The sequence below is a fragment of the Pecten maximus genome, chromosome 15 (assembly GCF_902652985.1).
Source record: "Pecten maximus chromosome 15, xPecMax1.1, whole genome shotgun sequence".
Lineage (NCBI taxonomy): Eukaryota > Metazoa > Mollusca > Bivalvia > Pectinida > Pectinidae > Pecten > Pecten maximus.
The window spans coordinates 32,095,553-32,116,661 of record NC_047029.1 but is presented as its reverse complement, the minus strand read 5'-3'; the positions used below and the strand labels follow the sequence as shown (position 1 = coordinate 32,116,661).

Sequence of the window (21,109 nt, the reverse complement as noted above, 5' to 3'; positions counted from 1 at the left end):
ACCCGTATATGTATATGACGAAATTACAGGTACGCTGCCATTTGCAGTTAATAATAGATTGTACGTCCTTATCAGTAAATTCCAGTTGATAAGAAGCTAGATGGCTAACGAAGGATGTGTTTTGCGTTTCTTATGATCTCAAATAAGGACAATATCTGTATTATTTATCAGTATTTTGATGTGTGCATTACGTTGATATATACATTAAGATTTGTTTATTTTATCTTGTACAAATCTATGCAAAATTAAGATTGATTTGTGTGATGTTTACATTGTAGATGATATTCATCCGAAGCACCCTTTGCTAATTAAGACAAATTCCAGATATTATATATGTTTTTTGTGTCGATAACCGAGATAGATATTGGTATTACCAGGCAACCAAGACCTCCCCATCAATACTGATATATTAAATCATTTATATTGATTTAGATATCCCGATTGATAATAATACATGCTCATGCTGGTACATGTTCGAATACAGCAAACCATTATGGCTCTAAAAACATCCCGAATACCAACGTAATTTATTTTATTCCTTTTATCTTGTGGATTATTTTCTGTCTTTGTTGTTTAGCCTTCTTAATGTTCGTAATCCTCATATTGTCCCTGTCTAGTACATTTAACCACACAAATCTCACGATGAAAAAGGCAAATATCAATAAATCCGCCCAATGGAAAAATATTTCCCCAAGCCTGTATGCAGCATGCAGATGATATAGTTCTTTTTTGCTTTACGTCTATTAAAATATTTATGTTTTGAACGATGGGTGTCCACAGTTGATGTGATTAATGGGCGGATTAATAGTGTTATCACAATGACATGTCACAGCTGGACACAAAACTGTGACACCCAATCAAGTCAAATGGAACTATAGGAATCTATACGTCAGGTAGATGTGCCTGATTCAAGATACAGTATAAGATGAAAACAAGAAATATCTTTTAAAAAGATAAACGGCATAGTTTTAATGCTGGTGGTTATAATGTAAAATTGAAGGTGAAATAAATTAACGAACTTAATTATTAATAAAAGCACGGATATACACAACATACTTACCTTCTATTTGCAAACTTTGGTCAGCCTGACTTCTGATGCAATCTTCGTCACTACCAACCTTCCAGGTCCTTACCATGCTAGGGTCAGTGATGGAGCCATTGTACGCCTGTCAACATAGAGAAAATATATTTATATACGTTATATCTACAAATACGAGGAGTGTTCAAATTTCATGCAAGATACTGCATGGTGACTGTAAAATGGTTTCAATGTGAGCATAAACTCATGCAATGACTTAAATGTATTTCTCATAAGCATGAAGAATGTAAGCTTGCGCATGCGGGAAAGGACAGCTTTATCTCGATGGTTTGCTCCAATGACTGTACATGTGTCAAACTAATAAATATATTACTTTTTATGTCATTGAAAGAGACAGTTTTTTAATAAAATTTGAAACAGATGGTTATTAACATCTTGTTAGAAAGCTGATATTCAGAAAGGGCCTCATATTTACATGCAACATGTACAATATGCACGTCTTATTTGGACATTTCTCATTTTGAGGTAGACCGAAGCAAGGAGCGTGGAGACGGACATCGATACCATGAAACAAGGGGCTACCTTAAAAGCACTTTTCGTCCCTGCACGTGCTCACCTCCAAGCTAAATTCACAGGGACTTGGTATAATTTACCAACAAACAGTCCATGTACATATGTATTACATGTATATCATACAATGCGTGTATGGGCCGTGGGTTGTGAATTCGTATCAAGTCCCTGTAGCTAAAACATAACAATAAGAACATTTCTCTTAATCATCTATACTTTCGGACATGATATACAGAACTGATAACCGGAAATGTTGATGTTACTGTACATTTAAAAAAGAGATTTAAATATAAAATTGTCGTATCAAACCACCGGGACTTGGTTCGAATTCCAACCCCAAAGTCCATATAATACATGTAAGATATCAAGGGGAGTATACACGTTTTAACTCTTAAAAAGAGAAAAAACTTAACAAGCATATTAAAGTTGTTACAGGTCGCTTATCCAACTTACATATGTAATTATAGATCAAGGCAAAGATAAATATTTCATCTTCCCTACAAGTGTTGAGCTAGTTATGACAACAAATTAAAAAACTAGGTAGGTTAGGTATGTCACTAATGAGTAGCTACTTATCGAATGAAAATACACAGATTTGGTGCCCTTAAATAGTAAGATAATCTTATGTCCTGTCTGTGGTACGAACATCGTATTGAAATCAACGAGCTATGTAGAATTTGTTTACATACATAAATCGTCATGTTCGGGTTAAATTCAAAGAGTTTAAAATGGCTAAAGGCGATCAATATGTATCTCCTCAATGGTAGTCTATGGCGCATCCAAGGTGATATATATGTGCATTTGTGCGGCATTTGCGGTTAGGCAACAGAGACTTTTCCAGAAGTCTTACTGTCTTATGTCGGTAAGTCTAACGATAGTATGTTACCTTTGATATATATCTGTAGTTCCGCCAAAGTGTATGGGAACTTTACACAAACTGAGTTAATAAAACATTTTTGAGATGACCCCTGTATTGGACGTTAAAGGTCTCCGTCTCTGTTCTCCGCACTAAGTCTACCTCAAAATGAAAAATGTCTATTTGAAGTGATGACATAATAGTTTAAAAGACAAGGATACGCCTATTTGTAAAATGCGATCAACACTATGATTTGTTTGCATATATATTTATTGCTTTCATAATCCAATTGAAATCAAATATACAGTTAGGGTCGCACAAAAAAACAATTATACTCATTCAGCAGATGCTGCATACAACGTGCGGACACGCGAATGAGATATTATCTCGTAAATCCACAGCTGTACGATTACACAGCACATTTTATGTCATTTGGTAAAAATATAACGGATTGGAAATTGAATGAAAGACTCCTGTACTTCTCAGTTAAAAAGGTTCACAGGCATGTTTTTGGTTTCAACAAAGGTCACTGGATATTAAAAAACACAAGCACATCCTGATTATGGCAGTTTAGGGTATAGGGCTCAGGCATTTACACATCTCGGCAAAACGTTTTACAGTCAATATATAATGACTTTAAACAGTCATCTTCCAACTAATTCGTCAGTAAACTAGTTCCGAAAGCAACTTACATCTGCAATCTTACATTTTACCTTTCATTTTCGTGTATATAAGTTCGAGATAGTCATTCAAGCCATTTCCCCTATCCCCCGCCCACCACGCGTGCGCACATCCTACTTTGTGTTACATTTTTCGGCCATACCATTCCTTCGTAATTTTCGTATATGAATATCTTCATCATATAGGGAATACTATTAAATATTTTGAATAGATGTGCCAAATGAATTATAAATACTGAATCGCGTCATCAATATTGTATAACTCTTCATTACTTCAAGCATAAAATGTATTTTTAACTGAATGCAATACAGAGGACCGAACTACTTTTAGACATGACATTATGAGCGTCTGTAGAGTCATCACCCAACATTAGTTACTTTCACCAGGAACTGTGCAAGCTATACAATTCTGTTATTAAGACCCGAACCGTGATCAATTGTTTGCCTTCGAAAGGACAGGATAGAGGGAATTACGAATAATCTGTGAATTATACCACACATCAGGCTACCGTTCCCCAGACAGAAGTTAAGGCGCTCTCCACGCTGAAGACACATTCTATTTCCATAGGCTTAACTCCTACACATCTCCATAGTGTTAAAGGGTCATGTATAAATACACGTGACATGATGAATATCTCGACAGCAATAAATTGTCTCACTGATTCACATCATTACATGTGAATTCATTCCATGTTCTTGCCATTAAAATGCATACTGCAAATTGACTGATATTATTTACATGTATTCCTCAACAATATTAAAGGACATATCGCTTTTTCTTTACTCTTGAATGAATCATTGATTCTAGTTTCCCTCTTTAAAAAACTACCAATTGAAAATGACATTTTCTGTGCAAGATGAATCTTTTCGCAGAGCGATGTGCTCTTGAATAGATAGTCATCCACTTTTTTGTTCTGAAATAAAGAAATGACAATGATTTGATTCGGAAGAAGAGTGGTAACAAGTGTCTCCTTGATTTTCACTTGAATATTTCCTCAAAAGTTAGCATTTTTTTAACGGAAAACTATGCATCAAAGGTACTGTCATGTCGGTGTGTTAATTCTAGGTAGTATACAAATGTAACGCCGAGGCAGTAAATCAAGATCTTACCGACCACAGAGAAAGGACCCCGTCAAAGCCAAGGTTAGTTTCCATTTAAATATGATATCAATACATTAATCAGCAATCACGGAAATATTGTTGTTTCAATAAAACTTTAATTCCAACTCAAAATCGATGAAGCCATACATGACTAAAAGATTCTGGTTTCAACTTCCGTTTTTCTACTTCTTTTACAGAATTAATTGTTACAGCAACTGCTGACTTCGTCAACAGACAGTGTCAATGGATGATGGATCATAGGCGCATTGTTAGGAGTTCTCGTCGTCGCAACTGCTGATGTCCCTAAAATAAGATGGTGTACATTGATAATGGATACTTGAGTCATTGTTAGTGTTTCTTGTCGTCGAAACTGCTGACGACATCAAAGGAATGTATCAATTGATGAGGGATCCGTAAGTCGTTGTTTGGAGTTCTTGTCGTCGAAAATGCTGATGTCGGCAAATGATGCTGGCAATGGATGATTAACCATTAACGCATTCTAGTGTTGTCACAATGAAATGTCATTGCAAGGATATTGTAGTACAATGCCCTTCCGCCCAGAAAAAGATGTAAATGTTTCTTTGTACCCATTGTAATCATATCCTTTCTTTTAAATATATTGTTGTCTTCTCTGCATCACTGACAATCTTCATCATATGATCTTTGCTATGTCGAATACGCTAAACTTTGGACAAATAAATAGGTAAAACAATTAACTAATGTCAGGTCATCCCCCAAACAGAAATTCACGTTGTATGTCAACTAATGTTTTCATCTGTTGGTGTTTTTGTGACGTTTTCATCATATCTCTGATTGTTGTAACGCACAAGACATTTAACCCCAGACAAACACATCTCTGGTTGTTGTGCCTTTAATATTCTGTAGGCCTTTTGTACTTCCCGTATTGATGGTACTTAATAAGTCACTACGAGGGATTTCCAAGGAGCAGGAGCTAATCCGCTAGAAATCCCACTAAGCAAGAGGAAAGATACTTTTATCGCCGAGGAGCAGGACAAAAGTGTCGAAAAATTGTCGATAGAAATCGCAAAATAGACGGAGAAAACCCACAAAAAACCCAGCCTGAAGCAATCACAAAAGGCCGGGACAAAATAACAAGAAACTAGCCACAGGAATAAGCAAGGAGCTGAAACTAAACGTTGCGTCGTATAACATTTTTGAGAACTTTCCGTTGCTAATAAAATCATGCATTTGTGGTGCATATCATATAGTGTGATAATTTTGGAGTAGTCACTTTTTCTGAGTTAATACATATATATGATTAAGCAATTGAGGAATCAAAAAAATGTGATCAGTCAGGTAGACACACACAATACGAAAGCAAAATACAAATCTGACGCAAAAACGTTACTTCTCCTTAATCGCTGTATTAATCAACTAAATCCATCAAACGTACCCAGAGTTACCTTACACACAGGAAAGGAAGTGGATTTTTCCTTAGGTCAAATAATTTCATAACGTGCGTGACATCAAACGTTTAGTATTATATAGATGATATTCATTTTTGTCATTGATGTATTCCGACGGGGGAAAAAGTCAATTAAATTGTATATTATACAAATCATACGTTTGCAGGATTTTAATTTCCGTACACAGATGTTATTGTACACAAATGTCATCAGCATCGCGGTTCAAGAAGCGCGCTGATTGGTTAATACTTTTTTAATACGACCGCGTTACTGGATTGCTGTACCAACCCGGAACACTGATTGTGAGTTGATACATGTATTATGCTTGAGCAGATAGTGAATGCTTAGAATTGGCCAATTAGGACAAGATAAAAGCACAGCCGTGTAGTCTTGGTTTGATATCTAAGCTTTAACGGAACATATTCTGTATTGTTTGGTTGTTTTTAATCTAGGCAATACTAAATTTAAAGGAAGTCAAACCTGCTCTAACGATCACCTGTATAAATAAACTTTATCCATTTACATTTGTGAAACAAGTGATATCAACTTATATAAATCAACCCTGTTGGGCCGTATTGAAGCGCGCGAGTGTCTTCAGCGGGAGGAAACTATAGACCCCGAGGGAAATCTACGTGGCCGGTGTAAACAACGACCCTCTGTCTATAACCACCCCTTTGTTAGCCTTTTGATTATATAATGACACCGTATTGAACGACCACCTGCACAACGCGACCAACGACCGGTCTTTTTGTTTACCGGAATGGATGTATAACGACCGGTCTCCGAGACTGATCACATGAGTTGCTTCCCTGTAACCATGGTTTCTTTTAGGGTTTCGGAACTACCTCGGGGTTTTCCCGACTATCTTGTTGACGATATGAGCTCATTAGCCCACACTATGACTGATGTTACCGACCGTTGAATGGAAAAAGTATTCATTAACTTTAATTATGTCATACGGAAAGATCAAAAGATACGTTGAATCACCATTGCGTGTATCACTTAAACATAAGAAGTTAACGGGAACAACATCGAAAACGGTCTTTTCTGTCCCGAGATGTAAGCCTCAAAACTGTTTACAACATGAAATTTCGGCTACGAATAGGTCTTTATGCTCGTTACCTTTTCATTCTGTCTGAACCTTTGTCATTACTTGGATAGACCTATAACGGTGAATGATCTAGTCTTCGATACAGGTTTAGTATTCATTATTAAACATTCAGATTGTTGTTATCGTTCATCATTTATCCTTTATAGGTGATTACTCAAACCAAAATAGTTCCATTCTGTCTGGTAAAAAAGTTAATTATCAACTTGATATATTACTAACAGGCTCAGTGTAAATTTAAATTCTTAAATGATTAAAAAAAGAAAAAAGAAAGGCAAACAAATAAAAAAAAAGTAAACATTATTGATATAATTATCTAAACTTACACCTGTACTGAACATGTGCATGTAATACATACAAATTATATATATCAAGGGACTTATGACTGGTCCATATCAGTCAGTCGGCACGAAAATATCAACCTGTCAATAAAGACCGCCTGTCTATGAAGACAATTTTGGTGTCCCCCTTAAGCGGCCTTTATAGAAAGGTTTGACTGATTATTGTTGTGACTAAACTAAAAGTACATGTTGCAATTGTTGACTTTAACGAACCAAGAAAGACATATCTACCTGAAAAATGAAGTCACTAGTAGCCGTATACGACGAGTTTGTTTGTTAATGTCTATTATCTTTTGGCTGAAACTGGCTGTGGAGCTTGCACGAACATGAAATCGAACAAAGAAGGAACCTTTTTTCCAATATGTAATGAATTGATATATGATGCGAGAGCTCATTCTGTAACAAAGCTCTAAGACATTGCCCGTTACTTTAATTAGCAAGAAGACTGTACAAGATACAAAACTGTCTTTAGCATTTCCTCTCCTGGTGCCGATATCATGCTACCGGTCCTAGCCACCATGATGTACTGTTTAGGGAATATAAGCTACACAGTCGATTGGAGCGCATTAATCGGAATGATATGCATTTCCACAAGTCAAAATGATATTGACATATTTTAGAGTTTGGAATAATTGAAAGTATTCATTTTGGCTATAAGATTTTTTCGGTTGTCAGCCAATGTCGAGGAGTTTGGTTTAATGTCCTTAAGAAGTAAAGTTGTAAAAAGCCAAATTTATCGGTTAATAACAAATTCAAAAAAATAATGTTTTCTTAAATATAGGTTTTCTCTCATTTAACAATTAAGGTCACTGCGTCAACAAACAGTTGGCCATTGAAACACGCTTCTTTATTGCAAACAAAATATAAAGCCATATCCAGACAATACAGAAAGACATTAACAAAAGAAGTATATCAGACCTGTTCCAATGGTGTGTGCCTCTGTTGTTAAGGACTTCGAACAAGCCATGGCTTCGTGGGAACGAATGCACCAGTGGGGAAATCGTAGAACGACAGAACAGTTATGAAAAGACAGAAGTCCCCGGTGTTTCAATGAAAACAGAAGATCATATTTTGTGTTATGTGTCTCATAAAAATCGGGGACATTTAACAAAAAGGAACACCCTTGTAACAGACAGATTGATAGTGCTGCCTAACGTGAATATGATATCGCAAGTCCGGGAAATTGATTATGTTTCCGCAACGGTCAGGGCATTGACAGCAGGCATCTAGTTGGAAAGAAAACATATATTCAGACAGAGGACTAAGTGACCAGAAAGCAAATACCAGGGTAATGATAGGGTATAAAGTGTATTGAGGACGCATGCACGGAAAGAATTAGTTGAGGGAAATTTCAACAGCAAGCCTTGTTTGAATAAGGTTTCTTTTCTGCATCAGGACCCCGAATAAGCAGAGGCATAAATACAACTAAACCCTAACTGAGATCCAGACAACCAATAATTAATAACTCATTCTATTTCACCCTTATTCCATATGAACTGATATCGCCAAATATTGCTTCATTTGAGATACGACAGTAATACATCATGCTGGAACCTTCTTGTGGCATTGCTTCCATAAATAAACGCATAATCAAAGCTGGAATTAGAAAGTAGTACAGAGAGTTACATAGCAAATTGGAATGTGGTCTAAATAGACACGTGTATTCATTAAGCTAACGAGTTAGCATTATAATGATTATTAATAATAATCTTAACATCCCATCAACGCTGAAATTAATTATAAAGAAACGTGAATGGTTGTTAGAAAAGTACGAATCAAAGAAAACATCCAATTACAAAAATGTAATAAATAATCTTCATGATAAAGGATAAAATCAAAATGTAATTTAAACTTTTATGTTACTGTAGAAGTGTATATTATACCAACAAACGAAGCAAGGTAGTAAAGAAGCATAACCCTGTTTTTTTATTTTGAGAATGTAACGCAACCTTGATTTTATCAAGATTTGTTTGTTGGATGTCGTCGATGAAGCAGAAGACGCTCAATCTTCAGAAGAGCCTGGTCCTATTCTTCTGGTACTAGTTCAAGGGTCGCAATGCAGATTTCTTATTTTGGTTCATATTTGTTGCCCTTGTCTTATCGATTGTGAGTTATGCTTTCGTCATTATGTCGGTTTTCAATTGTTCTTTTAATCTCCTGGACCTGATCCACATTTAAAGCGACTATTATCAGTTATAATGTTGATTTTTTTTCCGTTTGCTGCACAACGTAATTTTACATTATTTGAAATTACGACCGTTAGCTTTCATAAATGTGATAAAATCTATTGCAAGTTAAAGTGTAATTGATAATTCATGGTATACTTTTGCGATGAAGATATTTTATTGTGTTCCTTGTTGCAAGTTGATGGTTTTCTATAGACCTGTATCCCTTTTCGGCAGCTATTAATCAAACCCGTTCTGGGTAATAATCCCCTGCAGGAGTTTTCACTTCCCACTTATGACCTCACAATACAATTATGTTCTAGTGGTGTTTATCTTATAATGGCTGAGATAGCTGCAGTTTGTATACACTAGACTTTATTGACGTGACGTTTATTTAGATTTTGTGTTAGGAAAGATTGCCCAGACAATCATTGTTTGGGTGACAACAGCAGTCACAATGTTGGAACAGAAAAAAAACATTGTATTTCTTAGATAGTCCAGTCGAATTTCACGCGAATCATATAATGTAAACAGTGGAACATAAATTGATAACTTTTGGCAACATTTAGAAAAAAACAAACCAATGTCATTCAGATCTCCCATCTAGAGATGCTATAGAAAAAATGCAAATGGCAATATTCAAAAAGTAGCGAAAACGATTTTTTATTATACAGGACCACTCTCGCCTGCCAGAATAATGTTCATTGTATATAATACATTGATATTATGAACATACCTTCATTGCAATAAGTACATCTATACCCTACAGAACATCATCAAATTATCTTATAAAAAATAACACTGATTTTTTGCGGACAGATATTATTTGCAAATCCCTCATGCCTCATGATCTTCGTTAAGCGGAGAACTATAAGATTCTAATGAAAAACCCAAGTAAAACATCTCAGGCATGCCGTTTCATGTTGTGCGAGTTAAATTAACTCCTTACCAATATTTGAATTATGTATTCTTAAGTGACTGTCAACACATGAACATTAGGACAAATAAAAAGAGGAAAAGCAAAACAAAATGTATAACGGAGAGAACATAAACTATTCAGTCATATATAATCAGATTGATAGCTTTCTGATATTAAAACAATTAGTTGGTATCGGGAGACGAGTTTCTCTTAACCATGTTTTTGTAACTTCAAATAAAAAAAGAAGAACAATGCTTACAAATAAGTACAAAAAAGTTAAAACCTAAAATCACAGAAGCATTCGATAGAACACCGCTAATTTTGCTGATCTAGAGATCAATGTTATGGTAACATTTTTGAACTATTTTCCAGTAAATGTGACTTACCATGTCCACGACCACTTTTGTTATTTTGAATTATGTTTGATGTCGTTCCCATTCAAAGCGATTTCTCCTCAATTTACTGAACAAAATGACAAAATTAGAGGGTCGTATAGTTTATAATTACCGTAATCGATGTTAATGTTACATTATATATATCACGTGACCTTACTTAAATACACATAATGCCAAATGGTTAATGTCTTTGCGTTGGCGATGTGCGTTGTCTACTTTAAAGTGTACGACGTACATGTATGTACCAGGTTGAAACGATGAAAATCCTTAAAAGAATAATTAATAATCCATTGTCACCATGCACGTAAAATGTCAACATTCTAATGCAATTATGACTTATAAAAGTGGTACATGTATGTGCTAAAACTGCCACTTGATAGTCTGAAAATGAATATTTAAAAGTCTTGGAAATTGTATTCACACAACTCGATTGCGTGTATAATCTCGGAAAATCCTTCAGCATGATACCAGAACCTACGACAATGAACATAAAGTATTGATGGATTGCATTCGATCTCGAAAGCAATTTAATCCAGCCTTTTATTGTCGGAGAATGTCTTTTAACAGCCCTTAGCGTGATAATACATTGACAAATGTCTTCTGCTGTCCCAGCTGTAGTTTTCGTATCGAGCATGTCTTTGTCGTTATCTGAATTTCACTATATGATTGATGGAAACAAATGAATCCAATATCCGAGTATTAGAGCAAGGCTGATGAAGTTAACTCGTAGGGACTAAGCTCTATAATCATTCCTCATATCAACAGTGTCCTATACATGGCACAGCTATAGCAAACCAAACGCCATTGAATCTGGTCTTGAACACGATACATAATTGAACGTCAGCATGAATCTAAATATGTGCTTTAAGTGTTTGTAAGTGATGCTTTTTACGAACGATTGTACATTTCAATAATGTCTTTGAACATACAATTCTGTCACAAGGGGATGCCAGACGATCCTGATCATTTCCTTATTGGTGAAGTTCAGACAGTAAGATTGAAAATCTACTCACCAACATGCAATCTCATTCAAACATTGCATTTACACATGTAATACAACAGACGCTATATATACGAGACAGACAGACAAAGGACAGGTACTCTAAGCCGTTTCATTTCCATGTACGCAACATCGACACGGAATTTGTGTACATAAATAGAGCTGAAGACCTCTTTGAACCTCTGATGAAACTTTATTATGGATAAAAGTGGACCGCCAAGTACTCCTGGATCTGAGACATCATGTTGTTTGCCACATAGTTCGGTTTGGTCGTGTATTGTATTTGAGGACGGCCTCCCTATGTGAAATTAAAGTATGTAGTGAGTGTGTGCTTTGTGAGGATGTTTGTTTTGGCCTGTTATAGCGCAGAACTGATGCTGACTTGATAGTGCTATCTCAGTGACGTATACTGTCGAATACACCCAGTAGAACCCCCCCCCAATCCGATCACATACTACTGCCAACGAACAAACCAGTTGTTTCACTACCAATATACTGTATTCAAAGCAAAACCATTAACTGCCCATCCCATTGATGCTGGTAAGTATCTGTCTCGGCTAGGGGACGTAACACATCAAGGTAAATGTAAGAGATACATAAACACGCACTCACTCATATAACTTAGAAATGGGGGCATTGGATAGACCAATACATTTCCTACAGTTGATTATTTTTTAGACATTTACAATTTCAAATAGAGATTTAAGACACGATAAATCATTATAAAAATAGCCTGTGATGTCTCTACAGCAGTTTTGTATTTTCTGAATGTGCTTTTAGTAAGACCTGTCATCAAAAGAATAACTACACAAGCGCTACTTCTAAAGCTGTCAACCAGCCAGATACCTGAAATAGGCTATGGCAAATTGAACCGTTCTACTCGCCGTTCATATCTCCATATGTAGACTAATAATACTACAGTTCAAACTGACAGTAAACATTTTCCAGACGTTTCCAAGCAAGGTATAAACTAAAATGTCTCCTTTATGTACGTCGACTAGTATGTGTTATCTGAGGGGCATTTCGGCATCCTTCAGAAAACTGCAGATATGTTTTGGAAAATTTGTAAAAGCAGTCTGACTGTTTTGTCACTGGGAAATTCAAAATGTGAAAAGCAGCATATATTATGCAACTTATGATCTATTTAACAGGAGATCCCAGAGGGAATGAATTATCTTTATTGGTTTTATGTAAAAAACATTTCTTTTTTATTTGATAACAAGGTGAACCTTCATATGAAATCTAAGAGCTATCTAAGACGAACTTTCTGTCAATTAGAAATCGCAACAATAAACTTCAAGTGTCGGCCATTTTTGCTTTGTTTTTTGAACCAGACACAAAATAAAACGTGCACATTGAGGGACGAAGATGAACATAAAATGAGGTTTGAGAAAAATCATCTTAGAACATCTCAAAACATAGCGATAACAAACTTCTACTGTCAAAATCAAAATCAAAGATGGTCGCCCTTCGGCCATTTTATTTCTGAACAGACTGAAAATCAAATGGCACATCTCGGGAACAAAGACTGTTTAAGAACTGACAGAGGGAGGGACAAAGGACAACAAACGACGGACGACGTGCCAAGGACGAAGGGCAATTTGAATAGTCCACCATCTGATGATAAAACAAAGTGTCCATAGTAATTATTGCGCCGTGCCTGCACAATCTGCTTATTCACTACCTTATATCCCTGAATATCAAAACACCTGTTATGTTTCAATTTGCTATAATTTCCAATTGCTAAAATTATGGATTAAAGATCGAATTTGATTTCAAACGACTATTAATTTTTATTCGTCATTTGTTTCATAATTTTATTCAAGGAAGACAAATTTTGCTTCCAGTGAAAAAAGACATAATTTGGCAGCGGACAGCAGCATGTTGAAAGCATTGCCGTATAAACGTTAACACCCATTATCAAAATATGAAATGTCTCAAGCTCATTGCGCAATGTACAATTCGAATTTCATATGCCTGCTACGTGGGAGACGGTGGTGTCATCCCAAAAATATCCTAAAATTATAATGCGATGTTTATTTCTGTAGCAATGATTGATTCATTAATGCGGTGAAAAGGAAAATCAGTACCATAAACACCATCGTATATTCAGTTTGGAAGCATATTTTACATTGGTGTCCAACGACACGTTAGTAGATGTCTGATCTTATCACTGTAGAATGGGAATGAATTGCGAGAACATTTTGTTGATACGGACAACTCATCAGTTGTCGATTTCTATATTTCTGACAGATTAATGCATATTGAATTATTGAACAAACACGGTGACAAATTGCATTTTGATATGAATCGCATTATGTATGATATATGGATTTGTTTACTTCGATTAATAAGTACCACGGGTCGGTGAACGACTTTTAATGAACTTTTGTACAGGCGGCAAGAAGAGATAATTGATTGTATATTAATTGATAGCAGTTTAAAGACCTCATCAACGAATTACAACGGTTAATCTCACTGTGTTAACACTAGCATATAACACACAAACAACACCAAACCACTCTTCCAACACTTCTCAGTTTAAATACCTCATCAACGAATTACAACGGTTAATCTCACTGTGTTAACACTAGCATATAACACACAAACAACACCACATCACTCTTCCAACACTTCTCAGTTTAAAGACCTCATCAACGAATTACAACGGTTAATATCACTATATTAACACTCGCATATAACACACAAACAACACCACATCACTCTTCCAACACTTCTCAGTTTAAAGACCTCATCAACGAATTACAACGGTTAATATCACTATATTAACACTAGCATATAACACACAAACAACACATCACTCTTCCAACACTTCTCAGTTTAAAGACCTCATCAACGAATTACAACGGTTAATCTCACAATGTTAACACTAGCATATAACACACAAACAACACCTCATCACTCTTCCAACACTTCGAAGATCTTGTACTGTATAATTGGTAATTTTCGCGGAGATTGGATTTCGCTGTATTCGCGGTCATTAAATATAAGGCGAACATAAAATACCCATAACAATAGATATATGTTAACAAAATATGTACCGAAGTGTTTACTGCAGAATGTCTACAGGGCGCGCTTGCTCAAAAAAGTATTTTTCGTGAACTAGGCCTGACTTTGAAAACCGCGAGATAAAAGCCCCATGAAATTTTGGAACTATACGAGTTGGAAATAACAAACCGAATACAGTTATTGATAAAGACCTTGAATTGAACCGATTTTTGTTTGAAATATAGATATTGCTATTGAAAAATAATCTACGTGTACACGTTTATATGTTTTTGAAATATAGCAAAAGCATTATGACTCATTTTGTTTTTGCGTGTAGCCAAGCAATAGGTCTATACAACGATAAAGGGAGGATTCTGTGGTACTATCTTACTGCAATTTAACTTATCCTTTAAAATTTAATGACAATTTCAGCTTTAAAAAAAACCGTTATACAGCATACAAGAAAAACAGAATAAGTCAATGCAATTAAGCAATTAAATGTTCAGTCTAACATAATTACCATTTTGGTGAAAATGTAACGTTAGTGATGAAGTACAAAAAGGTCAGATAAAGGGAAAATATCATAAAAAAATCAAACATTGTAATGTTCATGTTATTTGAAAGGGGGCGGAAATATCCCTCTAGTATGTCTTGGCGTAGTGGTTTTATTTGCAGTTTTTTTTCGGAGTATACTGGCACGTTCTTATAGTAAGCCTGTGAACACCTTAATTGACTTAATACAGATATAATGACATAGTTGGCATAAAATGAAAATCATATCTATGTTTTACTAAGTATGTTTCTTACAAAGAATGATGTAGCAGTCAACACGTAGTCGACATCTAGATTCCATGAATGGAGCTGTAAAATCACAATTCTGTTTGGAAGAGATAATCACTTTAGAATGACATAACTATTTATGCGTTTCGTATCACAACACGTACTTTAAAAACCTGTATCTATCGGTAAGGTGGAGCGTAGGTGGATAGAGATTGTTTGCTCGAATGAGTTTAACAAGCCTGTTGATGAAGATCAGTAACGAAATCAATTGCAGTTGTTTTTTCTGAGCATTCCACACAAAAGCTTTCCTAAGTAATGCCCAAGTAGCAGTGATATTGCATATAAAAATGTTTTTTTCACAAATATAACAGGTTTTCATGTATTAAATGGATTTTTCCATTAACCTGGCCTTGATAATACTGTCACATTCACAAGTTTAGCTTTTGTTTCCCCCCTTCCCACAACGACTAAAGTTGATTCTGCAAGACAGCCACTAATTACTATACCTCGGTATTAGAGAAGGAGTACCACTACTCGTGTCATTTTGAAGTTAAACAGATTAGAAAATACATTTAAAGAAGCTGTGGTGGTAGACAGGATTTACATATAGCTATGAGATCGATATTTGATATGCTGGAACTTGTTTATTTTGAAATTGTCGCTTGATTTGTTTTGAATGCATTTCCTGTCGCAAGAACAAACTTGTTAAACATCACATATCTTTAATTCACTCTGTATTTGATAGAAAGCCGAAGATATTTTATGTTAGCGTAATGATAACGGAGATTAATGAAACACTAAGAGATTAGTAGATTCATATCACACCGATACGGACATATTCGATTAACTGTAAATCTGTATTTTAGTTTACTACAACTTGCTTCAACATTATTAGTGCATTGATAGTTACAGTATTAATTCGATGAAAGCATGACACAAAGAGAATAGTACGGAACATGATTGTTGATTTATTCAGCAATACTCTGCATTCTGATTCAGGTTATAGGTCCCAACAACGCCTACTACATTACCGGAAAACTACGTGTATTTTTTTGTTTTTGTTTTTCATTTTTCTATAATGCAGTAGACGTTTATATGATATATAACCCAAATCATAGGAAATCAATTTTCTACTTATATTTTCACTCCCCGTGCAAGGGAAAAATAAATCAGAGATAAAATAATGACAGATAATCAAATACATTATTTTTCCAACAACCTCTAATGTTGAATTGGCGGGAAAAATAAATCAGAGATAAAATAATGACAGAAAATCAAATACATTATTTTTCCAACAACCTCTAATGTTGAATTGGCGGGAAAAATAAATCAGAGATAAAATAATGACAGATAATCAAATAAATTATTTTTCCAACAACCTCTTTAATGTTGAATTGGCGGCACAGCCCTTAGCGCGTGCTTCCTTTCCCATGACGGAAGCATTTTCACGCGCTTTCTTCTGAAACGGAGATTTTGAACTACATGTAAAGTCCGTGGGAAACAGCTTCTTTAAAAAAAAAAAAAAATTCGAATCAGGTCAAATTTTTTTAATCTTTTTTATTGTTCTTAGCTCAAAGTGCAGTAAAACCACAATGGGAATAATTGCCGTGAATTTAAATGGCATCACGTGCTTATGACTTCATACTGCGAATAAATCTCCACTGAGTAATACAGTCGTCGCCATGGACAATCTAATTAAAATCTAGATTGTCATTCCCACTACGTTACATGGACATCTAACAACATCCAATATGGGGTCACGTTCTGATGACCTTTGAGATATTTGTATGTCACTTCCAGGGCGAATTGTCTATTTGTCGATGAAAGTGAAGCAAACCATTTCGTCACAACATGCATCTGAAGCAAACCATTTCGGCAGAGCATTATTTAGCTATATGGTTAATGGGACGAAATGACTCGAAACAAATTGACAGATAATGCAAGATATGCTCTCTAGTCATGCTAATTCGCACATATAAAATTCACTTCCAAGATTCTGGAAGTAGTCATTTGATTGGCTAATTTCAAAGGTCACCCTGAGGTAATGGAATGTTGTTAGATGTTCATGTAACGTAGTGAGAATGACCACCTAGATTTGAATTAGATTGCGTCATGGAAAAACAGGTCTACGACAAGTGATCTGTTGATATTGAAAAAAATTACTGTTATGTGTTATGTTAAATGAGGGCCTGAATGATATTGCTATTACGAATGGGCTTTTTCTAGATATTTCGTGTTGGCATGGTGACACTGCCCTCTTTACTTCATATGATACTGTAACGATACTGGCAGTCGGGACATTCGAAAAATCGCAAAGTTCTACTTATGGCGGACAATGAATGCTTTAAAGCTGATATATATATATTAACATAACGTACTTTTTCATTTCTATAACATGCTTATTTGCCTCCGTCCAAAGTGCAAAATAAGGTGAACATTTAAAAATGTAAAATAAGTTGAAATAAGGTGAACATTTAAAATTGTAAAATAAGTTGAAATAAGGAGAACATTTAAACAGCTTTTAAGAGATCGTTTTAACAGACAAAAATTACGTCATTGTCTTTTCTATAACTTCTCGTCAAAACGAGAGTCAAGTATTATATGTTACTAGCATGCATTCGTTTTGCTTAAGCCTGTTTTAAGAAATATTTTCAATGTTAGAATAAAAATACAGACTTTGGATAGCAAGTTGACAAACTTTACTTCTACTCAGTAATCAGTTCTGTAATTTGATGATGTCAGCAACAGCACAGGTTTATTTTTTTTTTATTAAAGTCGTCGGCACAGTCACAATTTCAGTCGAATGTTGAATATTCAATAAGATAAAGGATATGCAGCTGTCGCAGACGTGGACTTAATACAATAAGAATTCAATAATAGGAATGATTCAACAACTTGCAAAATCACGTATTTCTAAATTCTTTGTTAAAACTTCATGTATTATAGAACAGTGTTTTAAGTCCGTATGCGTTCTCTTAGTCATATTATTAAGATTTGAAATGTTTTATAATAGGCTGTCCAATACAGATAAAAGCATTGTTTCGATTTTAACGTCTTCACATTGCCCTAGCGATTCAAAGAGCTCATATGATTTCTTGTAATCGTTCTATCAATACTTTTATAAGCAACCGAATACAGTATGAAGCTATCGTGTACATGCTCGATATTGAGGTGTTACTGCACAATTAAAGTGCTCGTCAGTGGCCCAACAATACAGTGTCCTAACATGATGTTGTGTGGATTGAATAGAACCTGTATCACATCATACAAGTCATTTATGGGGTCAACTAAGAGCCAATGTATAGTGTCATTTAATTAAATAAGCATGTCGGAGGCAAATTGTCTGACGCCAGACTCATAAGGGAAGTTTGTAAGCGTTGCAATTGTGATGGGGGCAGCAGTACGTGTAGGTCATCTTTGTTGCTTCATTGACTACAAAGCAGAAGACAACATTACTCTACATTTGTTTTAAAGCTTCTCGAGAGTAAGTTACTTATGCTTCAGCTGGTTTATCAGCTAAAGAAGGAACAGATTGAGCACGCATACATTAATCAGGACCCTTAATGGATCAACAGGTAACACTTAAATCAGTTTAACGTTTGATTATCGCCTCGATGGAAGTGTAAGCGCGCTTTCTCTCTCTCTGCACCCAACAACCATATACTTAAGGTCGCAACACGAGCGGAGCAGTGATCTCTGTAATAGATTGGAGTCCTGTAGGACAGGAAGCACAGACTGGTGACTAGTAATGCAAAAGGAAGCGACAAAAATAGATGACAATCTAAACATCGTTTATTTTCATTTTAGCTAATGATCTTCTGTCGCAGACCACGCACAGCATTATAAACACGTGACTTACACTGAAATATGTCTGTAGGAGTACGCCGGAAGGAACAAATATCAATTCTATTTAGTTGTTGTGGCTGCGGGAGGGATGTTTTCCGGGGGTCCATATGTGTCTTTTTTTCTTCACTGGTTTCGGAAACGATCACTTAACTGGGGTATACTGATTACATGAATAACTTTTGCTACTGACGTGTATTTGAGTCCTGATTTCATACAAACGTCAACAGTTTCTAAGGGAAATGATCTACGAGCGAAATTAATTGAAACTATAAGAAATATGAATCCCCCTTTAATCACCCTATACTATGTCGATAATCACTTATAAAAGTATATGTTTTATGTCGGGCTATGATACCTTGATTTACCTTAATATCTTTTTTATTGTTTGATATGTTATGATATATCATTTTACATAATATATTAAGTTAATGTTATGGGGAAAACACCGCGTCAATAAAACACATAGGTTTTAAATACTGGGGCGGGTGGGCGGGTGACACAATGGAAACACACTAAGTTTCATATAGGCGACTGAGGTTGGGTTTCCCGATCAGACATGGATTTGCATGGGATAACCTACCCGACGTGGTGCACTTTCTCAGGGTAATCAAGCTTCCTTCATCAGTAAAATAATTTGTTAGCGGTTTTCTCTATAGCTATTTAGGACATATACGTGGTTCCAACTGTGAGCTTACCATGAAACGATTCAAAATCGAACACTGTATTCTTTTTTGAAATGATAATTATGATAATGAAGAAATACCAGTTTTGGTTTGATTATATTAATATTATGAAATAACTATACGTTTATAATGTAATAGCAAATGGTTAATTAGTTTGCAATTACATTTCACGTTTGGAAGACATAAGTTCTTGGCAAGCTTACATTTCTTGATGAAGAAAATAATGGATATTGATAACTCAAAACACTATAATCACAAATCGTCTTAAAGGAAAATAGAGAAATTGGCAAAATCGAATTTTGTATCCACGGGCTTCCAAATAGCCATTTACGCGCTGGGGCCGATTCTGTGATGTTTTCTGTTTCATCGATTTTCGTCAATTGATATGCAACCAACCTTTACCATCAGCTTTGATATTTTGGTACCTGTGCGTTTTGAAATGAGTATTGATTTTAGATATTTCATTCTAACGTTTGTCCAGCAAAATCATCTCTGATATAAATCTATATACATCTATCCTGAACAAGATCACCATGAAAAGTGCAAGTGTCGCTTTACGTATCTAGTGTTGGACAGTGTAATCACATTTATTATCAATGTCCCTAGCTGCTATACATCATAACAGGCTGTCAGATAAGTTTACATCCCGATGATTGTATATCTGACAAATATGTCGATATCAGGCGCTGGTGTGACATTCACATCGACACCTGGCACTGTCCAGATATTTAGCGGTCTGATATAGCCGTCTCGTGACCATTAAATGTAAGAAACGTAACGTTCCGTACAATTTAGTTATCTAGACCTTCGTCAAATATTCAAGCATTCTGGCTTGTCATGGCCAAGCAAGTGATTCATGATTTATGTGTTTTCGTAGCACGCGGTAGAATAGGAGACAATTCGCTAAATAGAGAATGTCTTGGCAATTTAAAGTATCGTAGTGGACATTGGTTGTGCATAATCAACCCGGTATATCGGGGAGTTCTACTTCATTTCCCAAAGCTAGCATTACAGAAACGGCTTCTATCCAATTTGCGTCGAAATGTAGAAATTCTGCAAAACCGTATTCCTCCAATGTCCAATAATGTCTTTTCTATGTATGAACCGACGTTACGTTGATATGAATAGCCGTGAAAGGTGTTTTGACAAATTACGTTATAGACTAGAATAACGAAAATTGGTTAAACGTC

At 35.4% G+C, this 21,109-nt stretch overlaps 1 protein-coding gene across 3 annotated transcripts in view; it reads right to left on the bottom strand.

Moving 5' to 3' along the window:
- Nucleotides 1-21,109, bottom strand: part of LOC117343860 (PDF receptor-like) — a 76,338-nt gene that overhangs the window by 38,730 nt on the left and 16,499 nt on the right. For all 3 annotated transcript variants that reach the window (XM_033906404.1, XM_033906403.1, XM_033906405.1), the window contains exon 2: nt 1,061-1,166. In XM_033906404.1, the coding sequence (XP_033762295.1) occupies nt 1,061-1,136 (76 nt within the window). In that variant the 5' untranslated portion in view covers nt 1,137-1,166. The remainder of the gene's footprint in view (nt 1-1,060; nt 1,167-21,109) is intronic.